The sequence below is a fragment of the Ornithodoros turicata genome, chromosome 10 (genome assembly GCF_037126465.1).
Source record: "Ornithodoros turicata isolate Travis chromosome 10, ASM3712646v1, whole genome shotgun sequence".
Classification (NCBI taxonomy): domain Eukaryota; kingdom Metazoa; phylum Arthropoda; class Arachnida; order Ixodida; family Argasidae; genus Ornithodoros; species Ornithodoros turicata.
In genome coordinates this window covers 25,992,046-26,017,075 of record NC_088210.1, presented here as the reverse complement: position 1 = coordinate 26,017,075, position 25,030 = coordinate 25,992,046, and the positions used below count along the sequence as shown (strand labels likewise).

Below are 25,030 nucleotides of genomic sequence, written 5' to 3'. Positions count from 1 at the left end.
GCTTCTTTATTTTTACTTGGGCTACTCGGCGCCTGTACATGGGCTAATTTATTCTGACACCCCCCAGAAAAAAAGAGAGAGAGAGAGAGAGTGAAAGATATCCATGAACGAGCGAAAAAGGTCGCCTAATTGTTTGAGAGATCGCCTAAGGGAATTGGAACAGAGTGCTTTTGTCCTCTGATCACTGGAACGGTCCATAATGCAAGGATTTTTTCATGCATCGCGAGCGCATAACACGTGCCACTAAGTATAAGTGTAAGGAATTGGGCAGGTTGGTACAGACTAAAAACGCTAAAATGTTCATTTCATTTCTTCAATTCAACTCTTTCTTCAATATCTTCATTTCTTCAAATATTATTCATTTCTTCCTTGTTTTAAATGTGTTATACCCAGCACTGGGGCACTTTAACGCTTTTATAGTACGTGCCAATAAATTCGTCTGTTGAGTTGAAAACTTCAGTGCATGATAGATCCACGCATATTTATTTAAAAAAATAAAAATCAATGTTATTAGGGAGCGGCTATTAGGGTGCGGATTGTGCTCGCCAGTATTGCCAATATTGGTCCAATATTGTCAATACTGGCTCAACATTGGTCCAATCTTGGACCAATATTGCGCCAAGTATTGTTGTGCTGCTTGGGTTAGGGGCGGTAATAGGAATAGAGGCAGAACACGAACGAAACCGAAAATTGCGAATCGAGTGGTAACAGAGGAGCCTTATCAGGTGGAAGGTGATTGTTCTGAGGCTGAAACGTACAAAGAGACGAACACATCACAAGCCTCAGGGTACTTAGGAACATGAACAATTGAAGTATGGCAGTCGCCGAAAAAGCCAGCCGGTGGGATAGCGAGTAGCTTAACGCAGTCGACAAGCAATCGAGAGATGCGTTGTTCGAATCCCGCCGATGTCTGGCCTCTTCGACGACTGTAATATTTCAAAAGTTTTATCAGGCTTCGACCATGTGCAGTTGTCCCAACTCGCATGCACCAAGATAGAGAAAAAAAAAGAAAAAAAAAAGAAGAAGAAGGAAACGACGAACCCCTCTACACCAACTGAATATTGTTAGCAGTAGCTAGCCGCCAGCACGTTTTTTCCATCGTGACTAATTAAGTAATTTTACAAGATTAATTAGCTTAACTTTTAAAATAGTGGTTTTGACAGCAGCGGTGACAATTCGAATGTTGTTTAGTACCCCGTGACGCGAAGTACGTTTTCAACAAAGTACGCTTTGTGTGATTTTTTTTCTTCCTCTTTTTCTTTTGTCATGAAAGAAAGAAGAAAAAAAATGTTACCACCTCACAACGTGCCCGCGCGCTGCGATACGAGCACGACGTCGCAGACGCGTACGATTTTTCGTCCGGACAATTACGTTCTCCAAAAAATAGACCCCCCCCCCCCCCCCACGCCAGAACTCCCGAGACAGTAATGTACTTCAGGGAAATCTAAATAACTGACCTACTGCACTTGGCCTTATTCCAGAGGGGATGAGAAATGAGAGGGAGAGAGAGAGATTAAAGCACACGCTTAGCACTGATGACAAACTTGAAGATGAATAGAGAAGCAGACACACACACACACACACAAAAAGAAAGAAAGAAGAAGAAAAGCTCCCAAAGGCGTCATCATGCAGAAACACCGAGTGAGTGATTGCAGTGGGGAAGTTCGGAGTTGCACGTACGGGTGTGCCTCCTATTCAGTCCTATCAAACGCTTATTCATCATCGTTACTTCTTGTCCCATCATAGCAGTATGAGTCCGCGCAGCGTACAGCGCGTGCGCAGAAACTAGGACCTAGTACCGTCACTGTTTTCTTTTCTAACACTTTCACGTTAGAATTCGACAGCGCGACAGCTAGTTCATCGATTAATGGGCGTGACACAGATTAATATGTGGCACGAATGAATGCCACGGGCGTCTCCTTTTTATTGTTAAGTGCTTTCGAGAATTCAGCCATAATTTCATGGCTCGCTACCTGCCTCTAAATGTGCATTGTCCCTCGCGTCTAGTACACGCATTTATTGATTGTGAGTTGTTGGATCACTTTCAGCGCATAGGAAAGGCCTTCAGGCAAAAACCGGCTCCCATAGTGCAGTCTACCCTGTAGTATAGAACTAGACGGTATTCGAGCCCGTTTATTACCGTCGAAATGCTTTTCGCACCACTTAGTCGTCGCAGAAAGTCCCGGATCAATATGACGAAGGAGTGCGAAGGAACTTTGCAATTTAAACTGCGGTATTGGAGTCACGTCTGTAGTAAACGGGATGGCCGGCAGGATATGGTGGATGAGCATTAGGATTGATGTCTATGTGAAGGTTGTCCTGTTGGGATAAACGCACGTGCGCAGCGTTGTTACAGTACAGAGAGCTGTATAACTTATGATTTATAACTCTTATATTTCTAGGCAGAAGTACTATCCTAATTGTTTTAGAAACAGTCCGCAGTGGTACAGATCTCCAGGTTGAATTCTACACGAGTCCTTTCCCTAAGGAGGTTGAAAAATATATCGAATTTTGAGTGCAAAGTAAAACTTGCCTCCTTCTCCTCGCGATTTCAAAATCAAACCTCTCGCAGCACTCAACATAATTAACTGCAATTAACAGATGGACATATTACTACTATTATGGCCACAGCTCACAGGCACATCAAAGAAACACACCTCAGCAAGTAAACATTCTGGTAAATAAACACATTTTATGTAGTGAAGGGACGGGCATCAAATAGGTCCTTAGTTGATTTAGTTGATCAACTGTCAACTGTCCAGCAGGGTTGTGATAACTTAGCTGTAGATAGGCGAAGTCTCATTACATGAATGATCTATACCAATCACCTAAATTAATAGCTTATTAATCATACCAGCAAATGCTCGAAAATGTCCGAGAGGTCACACAGCATCGTTATTCCAAGTTATTCCAAACTAGATCTGCCCGTATGCGCAGTATGAGAGCTACGCAAGCTGAATGTTTTCAAAGATAAGTACCAGTTCAGAAACGAAATCCAATTTCCCTTATTCAATTTAAGTCCCCATCGCTACATGCCCTTCAACGATTATCGAACAAAACGAAAGGTCGCAGTTTCTTTTCTTTGTGTGTGTGTGTGTGTAATAGCTCTCTGCAGAGAAACGCACTGCAGCTCAAGGAAAAAAGAAAAAGAAATAAAATTATTCTCTGCCGCACAAAAAGTGCTGTTCGTAGTCTTAATGGGAAATGACCTGCCTTCTTTTCTTGGATAAGTGACAAGTGGAGCAGTGTTTCGCTTCACGTATTTACGAAAAGTTCGAAGTAGTCAAGTCATTTTTGCAGCAGACTGTAAATGGTGAATACCGTACTAGGTTACTGCATCCTAAACCAGACATATCGTATTCGATGGGTGTAAAGGAGTCCTCCACAGTATTCGTCAATCCAAACTTTTGAACGAGTCTCGAATTATTTTAGAACCACAAAAAGTTACAGTAACAAGCACACGCTGCAGGTGCCTTTAGGTCCACTTTTTGTTTGCTTAGATGCTACAGTTCTTTTTTTTTGTGTGTGTGTGTATTACATATCAGGAACCATACCTTTAGTTTTGCTCCTGTTATTTATAGATATGACCGGATTCCCGTTCGTTGTAGCTGATATATTAATAACGTTGTAGCCTAAACTGCTAATAGGCTAACCGCATATAACGTGATCAGTTGGCGATGTTCACAGCATAACTAAAGTAGTTACTAGTAAAGCCGAGTGCTTTAGATTGTTGAATATGGCTCGCTCGTGTTGTTTCTTAAAATAACAATAAAAGTGGGGAAAGCAGACGTGGCACGAGAAATTGCAATTCGTTTCTCCTAGTAGAAGTCATTACTCTAGACTTGCTTCTGACTGACTGATCGATTTTTGATAACAGAAAGGCGCCTTAGAACACATAAGTCTAAATGTTTGTCAAATTTAAATTCATAAGTCGAAATATGTCAATTGGTTCGAAAACGTCACTGCGTAGCCTGTTTATGTTAAATAAAATAAACATAAATAAACATGAAAAGCAAGAATGTGCACTGAGCACGTGCTGGTCACCTGCCAACGCTTCGACTCTAGTCGGCAAACGCTGAAGAACGCCCTTGATAAACTTGACGATCGACCTTTTGGTGGTGAGAAGGTACTGGGAAGGTGGCCTAAGGAGCATCAACAACCAGCGCTGTGTGCCCCAGCAAACTACCTCAAGTACGTACGTGCTGAAGTGATCTTTTAAATCACTCAGTGCTTTCACACATCAAGCGTCATGGAACAACTGGTCGCACCAGTGCGAGCAAAGTTTCTATTTTTTCAAAGTTTCCAAACTAATCTAGCAACAACGTTTTCGAACAAATTGTCTACAATGTGCGTTATTTTACGATCCTTCGAAATGATGCAAATATTTATATTTAGGCGTCCCAATACAGCTTTTTATAATTAAAGATGAGTGATGGCAGACCTACTATACGCCATGGATGGGCTTCGGGCTCAGGCAGGGATGCTAAAGCGATCTATAATTGAATCTTAAAATAAAATAAAACATTAAATAGACTGAAATTGTACGAAATATTACGAACGCCTGTCTTCTGGGAGCTGAGAAAGGCACGCAAACCACGAGCTGCTGCTGTTGCAAACCGCAGCACTTTACATTCTTTTCAGTAGCGCGTAAAATCATAGTACTCTACGTATACCGTGCTCATTACTGTTGGATGTACGCAGTGGACGCATTTTGGCCTCCCTACTCGCTATAGTGTTCCGTATGATCCTCCATGCCCTTTCAGAAACTTGATCGCGCAATCCTGTAAAGCGTGCTCTGCCTCATTTATAGTTAACATGCGGCAAAGCCAACTTGCAAAGCGCAAAATGTTTTGCGCTCAGCGAAGAGTGAGTGCCTGGCGATGTTGTCTCGTCCAACTCGTGCGTTTGTGGCTTATCACAGGACCTTTAAAACCAGCGCACGAAGACTCTAAACAACATCATCATCCACATGTGTGCCCCTCGATGTGCGATTTTCGAGCGAGGCTGGCAAGCCAGCATCCATCTAGGAGAGCTGTTGTTTATCTTGATGTCACGTCATGCCGCGGAAGACATGCAATTTACAAGCCGGGCTGAGCCCAGAATTTCAAGTGGATCTCGCACACTGCGAGGGACACGCTCAGAAGCACAGGAGGCCATCACGTTCCGAAAGCTTCACGAGATTTGTTCCATCCGAATATTCCAAATGGATGCGGCGTATTGTCTACAACGAAAGAAAAGAAAAACAAAAACGGAGGATAAAATGTAGAACAAAAGCACGCATTGCCAGATACAAGAAAACTTGAAAGGGGTAATGTATTTCCCGTTAGAGACCATTCCTTTGATTTTTTTTTTTGTTTTTCTCCTCTCTCTTTCTCTCTTGGTTGTAAGAAACCACATGAATCACGACGGAGGCGCGCTTCCTAAATGTCTGATGGAGAATAGTTTCTGCACAAAATGTGCATAGAAGGCAGAAGGGAAAAACAGAGAGCGGGAGAGATTTTTCACCCAGTCTATTTCTGACAAGCTCGCGTTTTCGTTCTCGTCAAGAAGACAGTACGGGCACGACAGTGCGTGCGGGTGCCTGATCCGAAGTTTATTGCGTGCGCTCCAAGTGTGAAATGATTCGTGTGGCGTGCAGAGCACTTTGATCACGTATCTTATCTGCTAGGACATTTACGGAAAAGAGGGGGGGGGGGGGGGGGGTGAGGCGGGAAACAGGTCGCTCCGTATCGATAATGGCGACATTAGTTTAAAGGGGCACTTCTTTTCGCAGAATGCAAAAAAAAAAAAGATGTTACCTTGAGGCCAACACAAAAGGAACTGGGACCCTATTCCGAGCCGTTGTCGAGCGGCACCTACAGTGTCGATCGGTAGGAAGCGATTACGACCACAGGGAGCGACACCTGCCACTTTTGGTATTCCAATGTCGCCTCTAACGACAGCGCGCTTCGTGTGTTGACTGTCTTTCAACTTGGATACAGGGTTGAGACGTCTCAGAACGAGACGCAGCGCTCTCAGGCAAATGCGCAGGAGGATGAGAATCAGGTGGAACGCCGCTTTGTTTTGAAAGCAGACGACAACGCATTCACCATGGAACAAAAATCTCACGGAGCAATATGAAATAACGTTGCAATTCATGTCTGAGCACCGCAATATTTTCCGGAGCGAATGTGGACAGAATTAGCCGCGATACAGCGGAGGGGCTGTTGCCAAGACAGTTGAAGAGCAGAGAAAAGTAAGGTTTAGGCAAATCTGTGTACGGTGCTGAGTCCTCACATGAGTCCCATACTGCTGCCTCTTAACTAGCTAGCACTATTTTTATCCGGTCCTGATCTGGCCGGGCAGCGCGTTGCCCAACTGCATCCGGTGTCGTCACATCCGCAACACGATGGTCCGCATTTTGGCCCTGATTGGCCCGCATGCCGAAGTTAACGTGGGTTAGCAGACGACGGAAACGAAACACGACCGACTGCGATGCCCCAAGCGACTAAAACCGCTAGATTCCTGGCACTCATGTTCGGGTGGCAACGGTCACGTGATCCAGCGCGAGCGCAAGACCAGCAATTTCTGAGCGCTAGGCCGTGTTGCCACGAAATGAACACGCGAATTCCCCATAACTTTTAGCCCTCTCGACAGCTGTCGCTCCGCTTAACGACAGGGCCGAGGCCGTCGTTCCAGCAAGCGACACCGTCGCCTAACGGGCGTCGCGTTAGGAGCGCAGGGAATACCATATTGTCACCGCTAGCGTTAGGTTGTGTCACATATCACGTGCGCTCGGTCCCGAACGACACGTTCGCGCTACCGACACGGATCGAAATAGATACCCTGAGGGCATATTCCGATCCATTGCGCCATTACATGAGGTGGCTCTGTGAGGTGATCTTCGCGGCAACTTTTCGGAGAAACCCTTTTTGAAATGCTAATAATTTTTAGAGAAATAATTTGTTTTTAATGTTTTTAATGCTCTTTAATGTTCTGTGAAAAGAATGTAATGTTTTGTAAAAATTAATGTATGATACTGATGTATGATGATGATATGTAATTATGATGATAATTTCATCCTGTCTTTAATAGAATACTCCACTCTCATTCGTTTCGCCAATAACCTGCCGTTCTTATTATTATTTCTGGCCTTACTGGACTACATTGTACCGTATTGAACATTTGAATTGTATTCTATTGAAATATAAAACTGTTGGTTGTTATTATCTACTTGGTTATTTATTGGGCTATTTAGTTACTATTATTATTACTATCATCATCATCATCATCATCATCATCATCTATGTTTTGCTAGTTATTTTACGATCTGCCTTAACTTTGTATTCCGATTGTATGTGTATTGTTCATCGATGTAATGACCTTCGCGGTCCTATTGTTTTGTGAATTATAAATAAATAATGCGATGATTACACAATTTCAGCGCACGGCAAACACAGTCTGGCTATTACGGGACGGGTTTCACTGTCACGTGGTGTCACGTGGTCTCATAAAGCCGCAGACGGACCTTGACACTGGTATAGGCCTGATAAGGTTGTCGCAATGCAAAGGTAGCGAGATAACGCTGTACGAGCCTTTAAAAGATGCGATAAAGGCTCTGTTAGGAAAAAAAAAAAATACACACTCGACGTGCGACACCACACCCTGTACCAGGCGGTGCACGTATGCACGTTCGGCGTGCGACGGGACGCATACCTTTCGCACAGTCTCAATGTCCAGGATGCAATGATCCACAGCGACACCATGAACACAAGCAGCACCGTGCCCGGACAGATGGTCATCAGGGTCTTGAGCACGAAGCGCGTGTTAAAATTGATACGGTTGAGGGCACCGATGGAACGCGAAGAGGCATCGGTGAAGAGTTTGCTGTGGAGCAGCATCACCCTGCAGATGAGGTAGAGCCGTAGGAACATGGGCAGCGATAGGGTCACGTCAACCGGCACGATGCGGGTCCGTAGCCGGTTGCCGTGGTTGGCCAGCTTGGTGGTCCAGGTGAAGTGCTGGTCTCCAGGCACGGGGTGCACAGCGCACACGACTAGCTCCGCCAGGATCTGCGCCACTCGTCTGGGAGTCATCGCTATGCGCCAGTCATCAGCGCAGTTGTCGATCATAAAGAGCTGCCGTAGAAAAAAGAAAAAAAGGAAACGTTAGAAGGATTAGAACACGACACGAATGTACAGGGCTTTATTAATATTATCTCTTAAATACGTTAGAGGCTTCGGTTTCGACTCAACCCAAATAGCACAACATCGTGGCCCAATATTGGACCAATATTGGGCTGGCATTGCCAATATTGGTCCAAATTTGGGCCAGGATGTTGTGCTGCTTGGGAATAGAGCTCTCCCTGTTTGTAAACAAATGACGTCATATAGTCATGAGTGTTCAGCAGCGCCACCAATTTGGTAGAGTTGAACTACGCTCGAAGCTAGGGGGCGAACAAGGTCGCGCCCGAAAGCCACGGTCTTGAGGGGATTGCGATATGGTCCCTGAAAGGGACGCGACCTTCGGTGCTACTTTTCTTCCAATAGGAGGCAGCGAACAAGAGTCCATTCGTGGAACCCAGCCCTCCACGTTCGATTTGTTTCGGTTTCAGTCTGTCTACCAACGTCATGATGACGTTTCTAGGGTATAGGTCAATTCTGCGATGGATATTTCAACCAACGACATAGAGATACATAGAGCGCGCAACCGCCCGGCGTTTTTCCTTGGACTTTGACGCTTCAAAGAGACCTCTCGCACGCCTCCGTTCAAGGCAAAAGCGAACGAAGAGCGAACCGAAGGGCTAATAGAAGCGCAAGCGCACGACGCACGTTGGATTGAAGCGGCCGTGGGACAAGCAAACTCGAGCCAGTGGAACTTTTTCCGCACGAAAACAACCAGCTGAATTCGCTACAAAGCCGGTACCTTAAATTGTTGGCGGCATTACGGAACCGATAACTGCCACACAATTTCGAAGCGTACGCGCGTAAAGACGCTCACCGCGTGAGTCCCTAATGTCCGCCATTTGCAAACAAGGCAAGGTGCGGTCAACATGGCGCCATGCAGGGTTTCTTCAAATATGGCTGCCGGTATTATCACTGTATTACCCTCTCTATCTCGTTGATTTCAGCGCAAGTCCTCGTTTCAGGATTTTTTTCTTTAAAATAGAGTGGCTTTTAGAATTATCTCTCATTCTGCTATCTCACTTTTGCTCAGAAGTTCCTAAATTAAAGAGTTAATTAATGCATTTTAGGTGTTTATTCAACCAGCAATTCCATACTCTCTTTGAGAGAATGTCCGCCTGGTCGTGTAGCTCACTTGCGAAAAACGCCACCTATGCCGCCCTAATAACTTTCTTATTTAAAAAAATGTAAAGAATAACTTTAGAAGAACTCCCATGAACTCATATACCACCAAGTAAGTTATTAAAGTATGTAGTGGAAGCTATTCATATTTGCAAAATGAAGAAAAACTGCTTGGCCCCTGGCCATATCCAGCCCACTAACGCTCTGCCCTCACAGCTCTCTTCACCTTTCTGGATATACCATAGGACTTCGATCCTTATTGTGAAGGAGCTCATAATTTCATTCCCCGCATCAACATCAGCAATGGGGTAGAGTATCGCCCCAGGCGATGAACCTCCCCACCCATCATCGCCTAATAAAGTTGTTGTTGTCCTCGTCTCGGCCCATAGTTCAAGAAGTGTCAAGGTAAGCGAGAACGAAAAGTGAAGGACAATTCTCTCTTTACTAAAGTCACAATTAGCGCCCAAGATGCAAATCGTATGCGCAATGAATATCCGAGTTTCTTGAAATCGTCTTGGTGGTGACGTTTGGATGCTGTTGACATACAGAGAAGAAAATCAGTCATATGCCTCCCCTATAATGGAATTCGAGAAAAAGTCCGAAATTGATCTTCATAACGGATCCTGAGACTGGGGAAAGAACACACAATACACGAGTCTATTGTACATATAGACACGTGTATTGTGTGTTCTTTCCCCAGTCTCAGGGTTCGTTATGAAGATCAATTATCGCCAGCTCGCCTGCTTTCTCGCCGCTCTTTACGTCCCGAAATTAAGTCACTCGACTTTTTTTTTTTTTTGAATAATGAGCGGCTCTAAATAATTCACACGGTGCGCAGGTTGTAGGCGGTATCGGACAGATACTTGTAAAAAAAAGAAAGATTGGTGCACCGGTTCGCGAATCATTCAGCCTGGGGATTTAACTGAGACACCCGGTACACAGTCCCACTCAAAAGTACCACGCTGCCCACCTAGAACATATCATCCATAACAGAGCCGTCACTACGTGACGCGGAACGACCCTCAGATAGGGCGAGAAACAATAGCGTAAAAAATATATCTTCCGTGTGCTCTCACTCACAACGAAGAAAAAAAAAGAGAGAGAAAGAGAGAGAGAAAGGGAAAGAAAGAAAGAAGCACATCGGCGTAAAGAGAAGGATGTTTCCAGTTAGAGCGTAAGCCCGCGAGGTTTAAGTTCTGCTACATGGACGAAATCACGCAAGAGGCCAACGACGAACTTGGGTCATTTATAAAATCGCCTCATCGTCTTTACTGTCACGAGCCGATAAGCTTTCGGAAATCGAGCCGGGAACGTGAACGATGCTTCCGACTCACGCCCAGGGCTCCCAAAAGGAAGGAAGAAACTACAGGATATGGTGTGACGTCAAAAGGCCCCCCTGTTTCCGTTCCGGAGTAAGCGATTCTGCTATTTCTGTCCGTGTTCATTTGTCCTCCAGCTTTTTTTTTTTTTTTTCTGACATGCCTTCGCAGCTTTCTGTTTGTCGTATACGTCGAAGCTGATATCGGTGTTTGGCACCTTCCTTGCAGATGTGCGGATGAAGGGAAATGTAAAGAAAAGCGACCTATACACGTGTAAAGGAATCAGCAGGAATCGCAATAAGGGTTATTCTGCACAACACAGATTTCGGTAGGGTGAATATCAAATATGGAACAACAAGAAGAGATAAGTATGAACGTTGTACGTATGAACGAAATAAATAAGCTAAATGAAATGAAAATGAAATGAAATAAAGAAGAGAAGGTTAATAGGAGCTTCAGTAGATTGGAGGGTGTTCGCGGTAACCGGTTTCGAAAACGTTCCTTTGAAGTGGCTGATATCACGTTACTGATACTGATCTTTGATTTAACGGCTTCCTTTATCTTGCCGTTTTCGCAGAGTGCTTTTGAGACTCCCCAATTTCGATACGGGAAAGCTATACGAGACAGTAGCCTGGTGCATTCCCCATATCCGACACTTCCAAAAAGTTTGGCACAAGTCTTCGGGTAATATATAAACAGCTTAGGACAACATATAGAACTGAATATATGAGCTGTAGATCTATGGGTGAATACATTCCTGAATATGTACTTCAATGCTGACTGTGTGAAAGACTGCACAGTTTACAATATCATTATGAGAGAGCGAAGAAAAAGCAAATTGTAACGCTTAAGGTAGTGTCTTTATTGTTGTATTTATGCTGTATTTAGCATAGCATACAACAACTCCTAGCTCTTATTAGGAACTAAAACAAATAAATATCGAATCAAATATCAGATAACAGGTCAGACTTTAAAAACTGCTTGTGGCAGTTTGTGCAATGCCGCATGGCAAGGACTACCATTTGAGATTGCATTTGAGTAACGGTACGAAGTTGGGTTGGATTGGATAGGAAAGAGAAAGAAAAATATGAAGAGGTTAGTCCCCACCCAGTCAGAACTGGCCACTCCAAAACGCGTTTGTGGGTCAATGCCTTGCTGCTCTACATAGTCTATTCTTTTTGTGAGTGAGGTTTTGTTGTAAATACTCTGGCTGTCTTGCTGTTGCATGTCGCTTGCGGAGATGTTGCGTGTAATGAACTGTATATAGACATATAGACGTATATAGACTGACTTGTACTGACCTGTGCTCTTTTGTAGTTGTGAGGTTTGCTGTACGTATTTATCTGAGTGTTTCGCTGTAGTTCTTCGCCGGCGCACAGTTAGATACCCTGAACTGCACTAATTGTCCTACTCACACTTGTATGTGTTGCCACGTTATCTTAAATTTTCCTCAAGCACACAAAAATAGTTAATACGAAGTAAATTTCTACTTATTAGATAGTTTTAGTACATCGTACGCTATCGACTTTCCGTACGGTAAACGATAGTGCCACTAACGCTATTCCTTACGTATACGCAAAGACAATAGCGTGCGATATACTAAAACTCACTATTTTCTCAGTAACCACACGATTGAAGACAAAGGGAATACATAACCTGCATCTAGAACGGTGAGTACCCACTCAATTCACACAGCAAACTGATACGAAAGCACACACGCGGAAATCGTCGAACCGAAATATTTTCCACAGATCTTCACATCGCCTGCGATCGTAGATTCCCTTTTACTGAATTCTGCATGAATAAGTGATTTCGTACCTCGACGAAGCAGGCACCGAAAGATTCGGTATGTAAAAAAAGACCTCGCAATATCTTCTTTGTATCTGGTTGCGCAGTACAAGCCCGTTTTTCTACATAAATATTAGTCTCTCGTATAGCGGCACAACCACACTAAACATTGTTTCGCGGAAAGCATAATTATTGCAGGAAGTGGCTCTGAGACGAAAATAATAATAAGCGATGAACGTCGAAGAAGCTTAGGGCGTACCTTCGGGGCACCTTCGTTATTTCAAATAAACAAAAACAACGAATGAATAATACAGCCCGCGACATATCGTGTCGTGTTCACAAGAACGACGTTTTCAAAAATACGAGCCAATGAATAAAACAGTGCGTGAACAGAATTGTTTTCGACGGAAAACAAATAATGTAGAAACAGCGCAAACATGGTGCAAGCTTAACTCGAGCAAAACAAAGGAGTTTGTTTGTTTGTTCCCTTTACATCGCAGAAAAAGAAAGAACAATGACGGGAAGGAGGTTCCAAGGTAAATGAAGCAAGAATACAAATCACATGGCATCGGCTCATTGGAGAGGTGCCACTTCCTTGGGACAAGAAGACGACGACACGCTCTTATCTATGGAGGGTCGTCTTTTATTTTTGTTTCGTTGCGATTCGGCTGAGACGCAGGCGCGGAAATGTCGACAAGTGGCATACGTGATCATAATTTTGAAGGAACAAAACTTTCGGTAGGTATTACGTTAGACAGGCTTGCTAGAAAGCCCAAATTATCGTCATGCAAACCAGACCTCTAGCAAACGTAGATGGGTAGAAATCCAGCGAACCGGTAGAGATGTAGGAAGGGAGTTGCCTCAGGACAGAAGCCGCCGATATTTCGAACAGAGACTGTTCTTCTTCTGGGAAGAACAGTCCCAGAAGAAGAACAGTCTCTGTTCGAAATATCGGCGGCTTCTGTCCTGAGGCAACTCCCTTCCTAGACCTCTAGCAAGGTTGATATGTTTTAAGATTCTACGCAGTAAAAAATGTTTCACGAGTACATTGGGCAACCGCTGCAATTTGTGGTAGCACATATTCTACACTCTTAAAAATGAACTTCACCGCATAGCACGCTCCTAGCCAACCATAACCTCGAATGATATCGTTATCTGCCCTGATTTGTTGAAAACGGGAGGCGTACGCCTTTTTTGCGACACTTATGCTGTTCATAATTGTCACAAAAAGGCGTACGCCTACCGTTTTCAACAAATCAGGGAAGATAACGATATCATTCGAGATTATGGTTGGCTAGGAGCGTGCTATGCGGTGAAGTTCATTTTTAAGAGTGTACATTCGACCGCATGTTATCAATACGTGAAGCTTTGGCAGTTTCCAGTTGAAAGTTTGGGTCATTGCAGTTCCGGCTTATCTCGAATTAGGAAATGACACGAATCAGAGAGTGGAGCCCGAAACTTTTAAAGCTACTGCGAGGTAGAAATCGACGACGAGGCCGGTGTCTCTTAAGCTTGTGCTTGACGAACTCGTGGACACCGCACCGGACCATCCGAACATTACCGAACTGAACCTTACCATGAGTCTGAACGGGTACGCGACCTGACCCACTTCAATTTGATCGAGACAGCTCTAAGTCTCCCGAAGCAGCCCGGGGCCAGGTTTAGTTCATCCAGGCAATTCCTGGCGCGTTGGGTTACGAAAGTGGCAGACGGGGTTGGTTCGCTTTGAGCGCCGTCTTCGGGTGCTCCAGAAAGCTTTAGGTGGTCACATTCGCCGCAATATCTAAATATTTTGAAACATTGTAACATTGGCGGACAATGATGATCGCGTGTCCATGCATTCTGCTTTCGGCCGTCGGTCGGAGGGTTACACCTTATTTCGCCTATTCTCATTTCGCATAATCCGGATTATCGGATTAAAGAGGCGGGATGGGTGACTGGCCTCAGGCGAAATGCGACTGCTGTGTAAGCTCATTAGGCGAAACGGGACTGTCGACAAGTGGGCGTTACTTACATGCCCCGCCCCGATAGTGACGTCTGCAAGAAATGAATGCACTCGTGCGACGACAACCTTACGTCGTCCGAAACAAGGACCCTTTACATTTGCAAACGAAGGTGTGCGCGATACCATGCCATACCCCCCCCCCCCACCCGAGTTGAAGTTGGTGAAACTCCTCAGGGATTGCGAGATAATCCCCTAAGAAGCATTAGGTGAAATGCGAATAGGCGAGGTGGGAAGACACGGGTCGAAGGAATCCGCAAATTATCTTCCTGACAACGTAAACAAGAGAAATGATTAACTTAAAAAAAGTATAGAAACATTCACGGCCAGGAGTCTTTAATGACTCGAAACGCAGCAATTATCGTTCCTGACAGTTTGGATTGGTGCGCAGATATAATGAATTGGACACTATAAATGATAGATAGTTGATATACAGCAAACGGCTCCCTTGGTTCTGCAAGAACAACCCACTCGCCGGACGTGCCTGCTCCGGGGAACAATTACCTTCCACGTGGTTTTGTCTTTTGGTAATGTCGTCAAGCGACGGCACGAATTATCATTAGTGCGTTTTAGTAGATCGAAAGGCGTTCACGATAACGGTCTCGGATAACACGATAACCCTATATCACCTTATTCTGTTACAGCGGCTGACATCTCGTCGCTGATCTTTGATTTGACAGCGTACTTTATCGTATCAGTCTTCATAGGGTGCTTCCGACCCACTCAAACTCCCTGTTATCTCCACGTAACGTTCGTCAGTTTTCTCACTTCGTGATAACAGACCCTCTTCCAGACACTCGAGGTACTTTTTGTTTGTTTGTACTTTGCTTCCGTTTTTTTTTCTTTTTTTTTTTTGTGTGTACGTATTATGTGTTGGCTCCGTCGTAGTTTATGCTTTGGCGACGCTATACCTTATTACTATATCTTCTTATCTTACGTTATCTCTTTCCCATCATGTTATCTTTTTATCCTTATCAAGTTATCTTCTTCCCTTTCGCCACTGAAACTGTTCGCCGGAGCAACGTCAATATATATAATACTTTCGTGCTCAAAGGTTAATAAAAGAAATCGGTACATATCGGCTAATTAAAGAGCAAACTATTTGCTTTGCAGCCACACGTGTGAACCAGCAGATTGTTCTAAAGTCACTTTGGATTGTTCATCGCAGGACCGCCGCTGTGCCCATATATGTGAGTCTTGCAAATCCTGCGCGGAAAAAAAAAGAGAGAGAGAGAGAGAAAACGATGCACTTTAGCATCCCCAACATTTTCTCGTCTGAGCCTCACACGTCTGATCTTATCTCTGTCATCGGTTTAAACCGTCTTTATTTCTTCCCCAACCCGAAGTACCTGTAACAACCTTACCTTTTTTTGTTTTCCGAATACAGAAATGCAAATACATTCAAATATATGCCTCGAGAGGCCATAACTTTACAAAGCACTGCAGCGTGCATGCACGGTGCTCGAATTTGTCAGCGATGCATCTCGGCACCATACACGTGTTGGTTCCAATTTGTGAAACGCGATGACTCAAAGCAGGTTCTAATTCCATCCCCGATGTGTACCCCACTAATTAAATGTGTTCCCAGCACGATACCCGACTAATTAAAGTGTGGTAGGCTTTGCGCAGTACGAAAATCCACGCAGCGAACGCTTCTTCCAGTTTAAATTACTACATGACGCATACGGCTGCTTTCTCCTTGGCTGAGCACTTTCAGTACGAAATAATGGACCGACTTTTAGTTCGAGCAATTTTTTTACTTTGCACTGTTTCATTTGGGTTATCTGTGCCTTACAGGCGGGCTTTTCCTGATAGTATAATTGCGGGAACGGTACATCATTCGATGACAGCATACGCTGGGCGCATTGCAAATGTAAGCTGAATCTTTTCTGTTAGATTGTGTATGGCCGCAGGGTTCGAGATAACTCCCATGGTAAATTGCATATGGGATTTAGTGTCCCGGCTTTATCTTCTTCTGCCTGCAGAGGGCGTTTCATCGCCTCGAGGTGCCCTTTAGAACGGACACGTGCTTGTTAGCGTTGTTATCTGAAACGTCAAATTGACCGCGTTGTAACGGAACAATTCGCGCAGCAAAAGATGGCCCTTTTAAAACGTGCGCCAAACGGAGCCAAAACATGCACACTCTTAAAACGAAGATTCACCACATAGCACGCTGAAGTCCAACAACTGTACCGAGTGATACCTCTACCACTCTTGATTTGTGGAAAGCTCGGAGCGTACGGCTTTTTGTGACAATTAACATTTCCGCATAAGCGTCACAAAAAGGCGTACGCCTCCCGTTTTCAACAACGCTCGGGATGATAGTTCGTTACACTCTTAGAAATGAACTTCACCACATAGCACGCTCCTAGCCAACCGTCATCCCGAATGACAACGTTCTCGCCCCTGATTTGCTGAAAACGGGAGGCGGATATCGCTCACCATAAGGCGGAGCCTATTCTGTGCCATGCATAATGGCACAAAATAGGCTCCACCTCCTGTTTTCAACAAATCTAGGGCGAGAACGTTGTTATTCCGGATGATGGTTGGCTACACTCTTAAAAATGAACTTCACCACATAGCACGCTCCTAGCCAACCATCATCTCGAATGACAACGTTCTCGCCTAGAATTTGTTGAAAACGGGAGGAGGAGCCTGTTTTGTGCCGTGCATAATGGCCTCAAAATAGGCTCTTCCTCCCGTTTTCAGCAAACCAGGGGCGAGAACGTTGTCATTCGGGATGATGGTTGGCTAGGAGCGTGCTATGTGGTGAAGTTCATTTCTAAGAGTGTAACGAACTATCACCCCGAGCGTTGTGTGCGTTCAGTGTGCTTCCGTCCCATCAGTACCGGTCAGCCTGCCTCTACATCACTTTGAAGTCCTCAACTCCCCTTTCTCCCACCTTCTTTTCCTTTTTTTTGGCTATAGTCGTGACGATGCCCACTTGAGTGCGGCCAACAACGGCAAGCTACCTCGACCCCCCCCCCCCCGCCCCCTCATTTCTAAGAGTGTAGGAGCACGCTATGTGGTCAAGTTCATTTTTAAGAGTGCACGATGTGACGTACAACTTTTGCGATAAGAAAAGTGCGTGCAAAGCATTTGTTAAACAAAGTTACTTGTTTGGGGGTGGGGACAATCCCATACGAATTCATCTTCGTTGTCGTTTTTTTTATAAACTTTTGCTTTGCTCCTGTAGCGGCCCGTGGAGGACGATGAAGACGTGCCTCTGCTGGCGCGCGGCACTGCGCCTGCCAGCCAGTTCTACCGGCCCCGTCCTAGCGTGAGGCCACGTCCATCCGCCCGCTGGGACATTCCATCATCGCCGGTCAGGACTCATGTAGAGGAATACCACCTCCTCTACGCTCCAACTGAGTGAAACTAAGTTTCGGACCGGAAGTTCCAAGTCCCAGCATGCTTAGCGTCACCTCTCAACTTGAAAGGAGAGCGCCACTGCCGCTAGCAGATGTGCCGCCATAATGTAGGTCCATAGGTTGGCCGTCCATGCTTTCACGCACTTCGCACTCGCAGTCAATTTTGTGTTTCAGGGTTTCTCTACTGTGCGGATATTACTTGTACCACAATCCAAGTAATTTCCATGTCTGCAACATTAACAGTCATCTAAAAAGCACATGGCAGTGAACGGAAACAAACTTCGAAGGACCTGCATCACGGTGGCCATTTCGCATTTTCGAAGCTAGTGCCCTCTGGAGGGATGACGTCAGGGAATAAACTCTATAACTGTCAGGCCCTCTTATCCGAAACAACATAGAGAAGGAGACAGGATGAGGCAGGTCACCGTTTTCTTCTGCAGCTTCTTGCGCTGATTATACGGAAAAGGCAGGTTGCCGACAATTCGCGCCTTTCGAAACGACGCTTCGTGCAATTTTGTTTCAGGTGTTACCATTGTAGTAGGGAATTTATTTTGTAATCGGAAATGGGGTAATTCCAACATGGGACTTCTGTTTCTGGAAAAAAGGCGTTATGTTGATTTGACAAGTTATGGAGTTCAATAAAAAATTTATCGAGGTGCTCTCAACTGATCGCAAAAGTTCGCAGAAGATAAATACCGTTGCCCCGATAACTTTTAGAAAGGTAGTTCTTCTGATATAATTTTCTGACATCTTGCAGGTGACGGATGCAAGATTGTCAGAGTTGCGTACGCCAACAAGAGCAAATGGATGATGCTGTGTCTGGCTTTGTCTGTGAGGTCAAAAGAAATAGCTTCTCTTTTGATTTCAGTGACGTTGATGCTGAGGGGTTGACCCCGATATTCCCCATTGCAAAATCCCCGATCTAGAAATTCCTATTCTCGAAACAAGGAAAATCAAGGAGACGCTCGATTGCTTCGTAAGAGGCATGGTATATGCAGTGTTTAAAAACACGATATCACTATTTAACCACCCAAATTCACGGGTTTTCGATGTCTGTCCAAGTCGTTTTAGCGAACGAAAGTCAAATTTTAGCGGCCGTTAGGCTTAGCGGCAGACGCGACGGAACACCACGTTGGTTAGTTTATTATTAGGTTAGTCTAATACCCTAGCTACACTCTTAAAAATGAACTTCACCGCATAGCACGCTCCTAGCCAATCATCATCTCAAATGATATCGTTCTCTGCCCTGATTTGTTGAAAACGGGAGGCGTACGCCTTTCTGTGACACTTATGCGGGTCATAATTGTCACAAAAAAGGCGTACGCCTCCCGTTTTCATCGAATCAGGGCAGATAACGATATCATTCAAGGTTATGGTTGGCTAGGAGCGTGCTATGCGGTGAAGTTCGTTTTTAAGAGTGTAGACGGTAAACCTAAGGCCGTTTGTGGAACGGCCGTTACTTCATCTGTGGTCCAATCATCATCTGAAATGATATCGTTCTCTGCCCTGATTTGTTGAAAATGGGAGGCGTACAGATATTTTTGTGACAATTATGCAGTTCATAATTGCCACAGAAAATGCGTACGCCTCCTGTTTTCAACAAATCAGGACAGAGAACGATATCACCCGAGATGACGATTGGACTACAAGTGAAGTAACGGGGGTGCCACTAACGGCCTTAGGTTTGCCGTCTGACTAGGGTATAAGTTGTCTGCCGTATATCGGCGTTGAGTTGCCCAAAACAAAACAAACAAAAAAGAAAAAATGTCGTGGGTGTTTGCTAGATTGTCCAGCGTACGTTCTCAGTCTTCCGCGAGGTGCCTGGCCTTAACCAATATTTGTCTGAGCAACATTTTCCTTTCTTGTGGTGGCGAACAGCGTCGGAAAATGCAAAACACGTTAACGGTGCTACAAAAATCTGTATACGTAAAATGTGCAAGTGTATGTGTGTGTATGTATGTTTGTAAAATATGTATCGTAGATCGCTCAGGTGAGGTGATCTTTCTGTTGGTGTTACGTTTTTTTTTCTCTTCTTCTCTCTTCTTCAACCATGAAATACACAACAACAAATGGCAACAACAAACCTTAGTTTCATTCGACAAAGACGGCGAACAACTCAACAACAACAATAAATGAAGGAGAAGTGATGATGACACGGGATGTTTCCCCAACTCGAGGTTATATCGTCTCTTTTCAAAATAGGCCGCTCAGCTTTCGCGCTGGCTAACAAAAGCGAATACAGGCACTTGCTTTCCTCCGTTTCTTCATTCTAGAATAAAAGTTTCTGGTCTTTCTTTCCTTTCTTTTCTTTTTATCTTCAAATTTACGCCTTTCCTATCTACGAGGCAAGAGAAAGAGAACCTCTTATTCCTTTTTTTTTTTTTTTTGTAGCTCCAGTATTTTATTACACTGCGGCACTGACGGTGTACAAAACACAATTTGGCAGCCATCTTGTACGCAGGACGTTCTGATCTTTTTATCTCCGAGACCCTAGAGACTCACTTGGTCGCAAAGAAAGTGAAACAGAAAAGTGGGGACGGAAGCAGATGAGAATCTTTCAAGGTCGGCTGGAAATCTAGGTGAAGGCATCGAGCGAATTAATGGGGGAGTACCAAGGGGGGTGGGGGAGAGCGTGAAGGTGTGTTTTGTCGGGATAATGAATGGCACGGTTTTAACACAGCGCTGCGAGCACAATCGGGGACAAAAAAGCGGTGTGCAGGTTATAAATAAAACGGTGTCCGTGAAACGGCACGGGAGCGCCGTGCAGGCTAAATTAAACGAAGTTTTTTTCTTTTTTTTCCTCAGTTTCAAGCTTTTCCAGTAACACGGTTGGGATTCACGAAAAACAGGCAAAATCGACGGTATCGGAACGGTGGAAGTGATTCTTATAGGTATAAACGGATGCTGACATTAGGATGGGTGAGCAGATGTTTAAAGGGGAGAGAGAAAGAGAGAGGAAAAGAGAGAGAGAGAGAGAGAGAATGGCCCCTTGAACATGGCGCTTTATTACCATTCATTGCCATGCAAAATGCAGCTGTGAGAGCTACGAAGTAGTTTGAACTCACGGAACTTTTCAACTTGCAAGATGCAATCTGCGCATTACAAATGAACGTCGCTACCAGAAAGAGATTCCCCAAGGCGTAATTTCTCGGTAGCGTCCCGCAGCACTGGCACTGTTACTGTGGCGCGGGCCACTAATGCTAGCAGGAGCATAGCTAGGAGCGTCGCAGTATATATGTGCGGAAAGAAATGGGTTCGGGCGACCGCGCAATGAAATAGGTACTAGAAAAAACGGGATGCAGACAACGAAGGTATAGGAAGTAAGAACAAAAAAAGGGGGGAGTTATTTATTTACACGTGGAAAGTGGAGGGACACGTCAACGTTGCGGCGGAAGCTCCGCCTTCGTCAGGACTAATGAGTGACAATGGTTCTTGGAGCTTTTGCACGTGTCTAAAATGACGCCAGAATCGTAGAGGGCCCCGCTACTGACAGCCGCCCAGGTGACTGGTGACGGGTGACGGTGAGCTTCCGCCGCAACGTAGACGTTACCCCTTAACTTTCCACCTGTAAATACATAACGTCCTCCTCTTTTCTTACTTCATACACCATAGTTGTCTGCCTCTATTTTTTTTCAACCACCTATATATATAGATATGCAGGGTGTCCCAGAAAACGTGTCACTGAATTATAATAAAAAAAAAAAAAAACTACGGCACTTAGAATCATGCGGTTAACAGCATTTGTTCTTATTAGATTTTTGCCACCTCCTAATGTGAATGTCATGTACTCCAAGTTTAATTATGTAAATATTTGCAAACTGAACTCGGAAATTTGCCAAGTAAAGGTCACTTTTTTACCCCACCAATATGAAGAGCGTGCCGAATTCACTCAAATTCATGATAATTCACAGTGATATTCACGAGCTATCCCATCGGAAAAAAATAGGCGAATATCACGCTTTTCGGAGCACCGGACCATAGCTCGCGATGACATTTTGAGCGCAATCGCTCCCAGTGCGACGAAAGGAGGTTCCGAAGCCAGCCCACAGAGTGATAGTAGAAAAAGTAACAGTTCCTAAAATTGGAAGAGGGAAAGCATTATTCCAGCGAAAGTCGGACGTGATAAGCCGTGCCTGTTTTATCTCTTTCTGCGATGTCGGTGAGGGCTTGGTTTCCAACCTCCTTTCGTCGGACTGACAAAGATTGCGCTGAAAAATTCATCGTGCGCTATTCTGTGCGACCTCCGCATAGAGCATGATGTTCGGCTATTTTTTCCGATGAGATAGCTCCTGAATATTCCTGTCAATTATCATTAATTTGACGAAATTAGACACGCTCTTCATATTGGTGGGGTAAAAAAGTGACCTTTACTAGGCAAATTTCCGACTTAAGCTCGCAAAAATTTACATAATTAAACTAACGTTAAACGACATTGACATCAGGGGGTGGCAAAATCCTAGTAAGAACAAATGCCATTGACCGCATGACTCTAGGTGGTGTAGTTTTCCACGTTTTCTGGGACACCCTGTATAAAGGAAGTGACCTACAACAACTTTGTACGTGTAAGGAAACATAGCAATATCCACAGAGCCATACAGGTAATACATCAAGTCGAAAGACGCGGAAGCGAGGACATATGCCCACATTAAGCCAAGCCCGACATCCAGGCGCTTTTCGTGCACATAGCAGGTAGAGCGATTCAACTAATACTAGAGACTGGTCAAGCCAATTGGGGAGCGGACCCGTTCTTCGGCAAGCGACGCACATCTTAGGCCAGCAACCGAGACCATCCTATTTTCTCTCTCTCTCTTTAGTTTTTCTTTTTGGGACCCATCTCCTCATTTCTTCTTCTCTTTCTCGCCCTTATTTCTTCTTTCTTTTTTGTTGGCTGATGGAGAAGAGGCCTAACACGGTCGATGGTCGGGCGTAAAAGGCACGACAGGCCTCGCAGAAGAAAGGAAACGGAAAGACAAGAGACACAGAAACACGCGAAAGACAGAGAAATCCGAATAGTCGTTTTTCAGTACACATTGCCTGCGAGCTCTCAAGGGTTTTCGTGGCCCCGAGTCCTCCGGTTCTAACGAGGTCGCGTCTTTCACTTTTTCTTTCTTTTTGATTGCACGCCTTTATAGAGTAGCATCGTTAAGCTCGGACTGTAAACTGGGGTTGCGCGCGCGCTCACCCGTTTTACTCATCGTATGCTATCACTGTACGCCTTCGATTTCGACCACGACATCATACGCGATGCGACGCAGAGTGCATTTCGACTCGCTTTCAACGCTTGCTCCCGTCCTGTATGCTACACGCTTAGAAATGAACTTGACCGCATAGCACGCTCCTACACTCTCAAAAATGAACTTCACCGCATAGCACGCTCCTAGCCAACCATCATCTCAAATGATATCGTTATCTGCCCTGGTTCGTTGAAAACGGGAGGTATACGCCTTTTTTGTGACAATTATGAATCGCATAAGTGTCACAAAAAAAAGGCGTACGCCTCCCGTTTTCAACAAATCAGGACAGATAACGATATAATCCGAGATTGTGGTTGGCTAGGAGCGTGCTATGCGGTGAAGTTCATTTTTAAGAGTGTAGCCAGCCATCATCTCGAATGACATCGTTATCTGTCTGATTTGTTGAAAATGGGAGGCGTACGCCTTTTTCCTGTTACGATTATGAACAGCATAAGTGTCACAAAAAAGGCGTACGCCTCCCGTTTTCAACAAATCAGGGCAGATAACGATATCAATCGAGATGATGGCTGGCTAGGAGCGTGCAATACGGTGAAGTTCATTTTTAGGAGTGTACAACTGCGCAGGGGAGCGGTTAATGTCTGGCAAAGCCGCGTGACGAAGTATCTGTCCAATCACAAGCAGCATTAAGAGGGAATTCGTAGACCACCACATGCACCCCACCTTGTATTGCTCCCTATTTGGGAAAGGGACTAACGTGGTCGCTACATGGGCAATAGGTGAAAGAGGGAAACTGGGAAGCTGCGTTCACAGCCGACCCATTTCCGCCGCGCATAGTAAAAACACTTCCTGTCTTTTAGAATGTCAATCCAGTCAAAAGTTGCTTAAAAAGAAAAAAAAAAAAAACGAGGACCACACCCAAAAAGCAATAAAGCTTGACCGTTAAATCAACCAGCATCTGTCGCTTGTCTTGCCGTTCCTTCCTTCCTAAATACACACCCCAAAACAGAGCATTCCCCGTATAACGAATTCCCCTTTGCGGTTCGAATGCCAAACAGGGGCCGCGCCGGTCCTTCTGCATCAGGGCTTTCGGGTAAAGAGTAAACTTTTCTGTATAGACGCCGCTCGCATCGCTAATGAAGCTTCCACGCTACAGAGTCGTTATTCGAGAACCAGCGAACGGGATCGTAAACGCAGGTGCGAGATGCGCTGTTTTTCGCTAATGACTGTTTTGAACTTGGCCCAACTCTTATCTCTTTGTGTGCAAACATGGTGTTGCCGTATTAGCCACAGGGATCATTCAGCCAGCGTAGTTTGTTTTTCTTTTCTTCTTCCTTTACTGGGTTCAATGATTCTCTTTGAACGTGATTATAAGCAGCGAATACTCTAAGGGACAAAGAGAGTGTACATTGGATGATGATGAGGTGCACACTGCCCTATTGCTCACTGGGAACGGATGAGGGGATGACGATGGGGAGAGAGAGAGAGAGAGTATTTTTTGTTCTTTCTGGGAGTAAATGCATCGCATAGCGAATACTCTAAGGGAAAAAGAGAGTGTACATTGGATGATGATGAGGTGCACCCTGCCCTATTGCTCGCTGGGAACGGATGAAGGGATGACGATGGGGAGAGAGAGAGAGAGAGAGTATTTTTTGTTCTTTCTGGGAGTAAATGCATCGCCGCAACTGTTAGTCCCTTTCGAGACGAAATACGCGGAAAATTTATACGGATTTTAGGGTCTGTTTGCAGGGCTGGGGAGTAGATACAAGGCCAGGGGTGTAAAATGGGGTGTGATTGCAATCTAAGGGAGTAAAAACTGCAAGCTCTCCCCAATCTACTTCATTTTTCCAGAAGTGTAGACTAGAAATCGTACAAAGTCTGAGGGGGAAAAAAGAGAGAGAGAGAGAAATGATCGGACCTAGGAGAGGAACGAAGCTATTTCTAGCGAGATTGACACTGAGTGCAATGAGTGTCACAGATAAAAATGTGGCATCGATTATTTTGCTCGTTAGGATATCTTTTTCGCTGTGTCAATTCCCGTTTATAGCTCAGCAGACAGTGCAGTTTTGTACTA

The 25,030-nt window shown here is 44.8% G+C and overlaps 1 protein-coding gene across 3 annotated transcripts in view; it reads right to left on the bottom strand.

The window, feature by feature from the left end:
- LOC135371263 (small conductance calcium-activated potassium channel protein 1-like) overlaps positions 1-25,030 on the bottom strand; it is a 186,927-nt gene that overhangs the window by 10,962 nt on the left and 150,935 nt on the right. For all 3 annotated transcript variants that reach the window (XM_064605354.1, XM_064605352.1, XM_064605353.1), the window contains exon 5: positions 7,696-8,117. In XM_064605354.1, the coding sequence (XP_064461424.1) occupies positions 7,696-8,117 (422 nt within the window). The remainder of the gene's footprint in view (positions 1-7,695; positions 8,118-25,030) is intronic.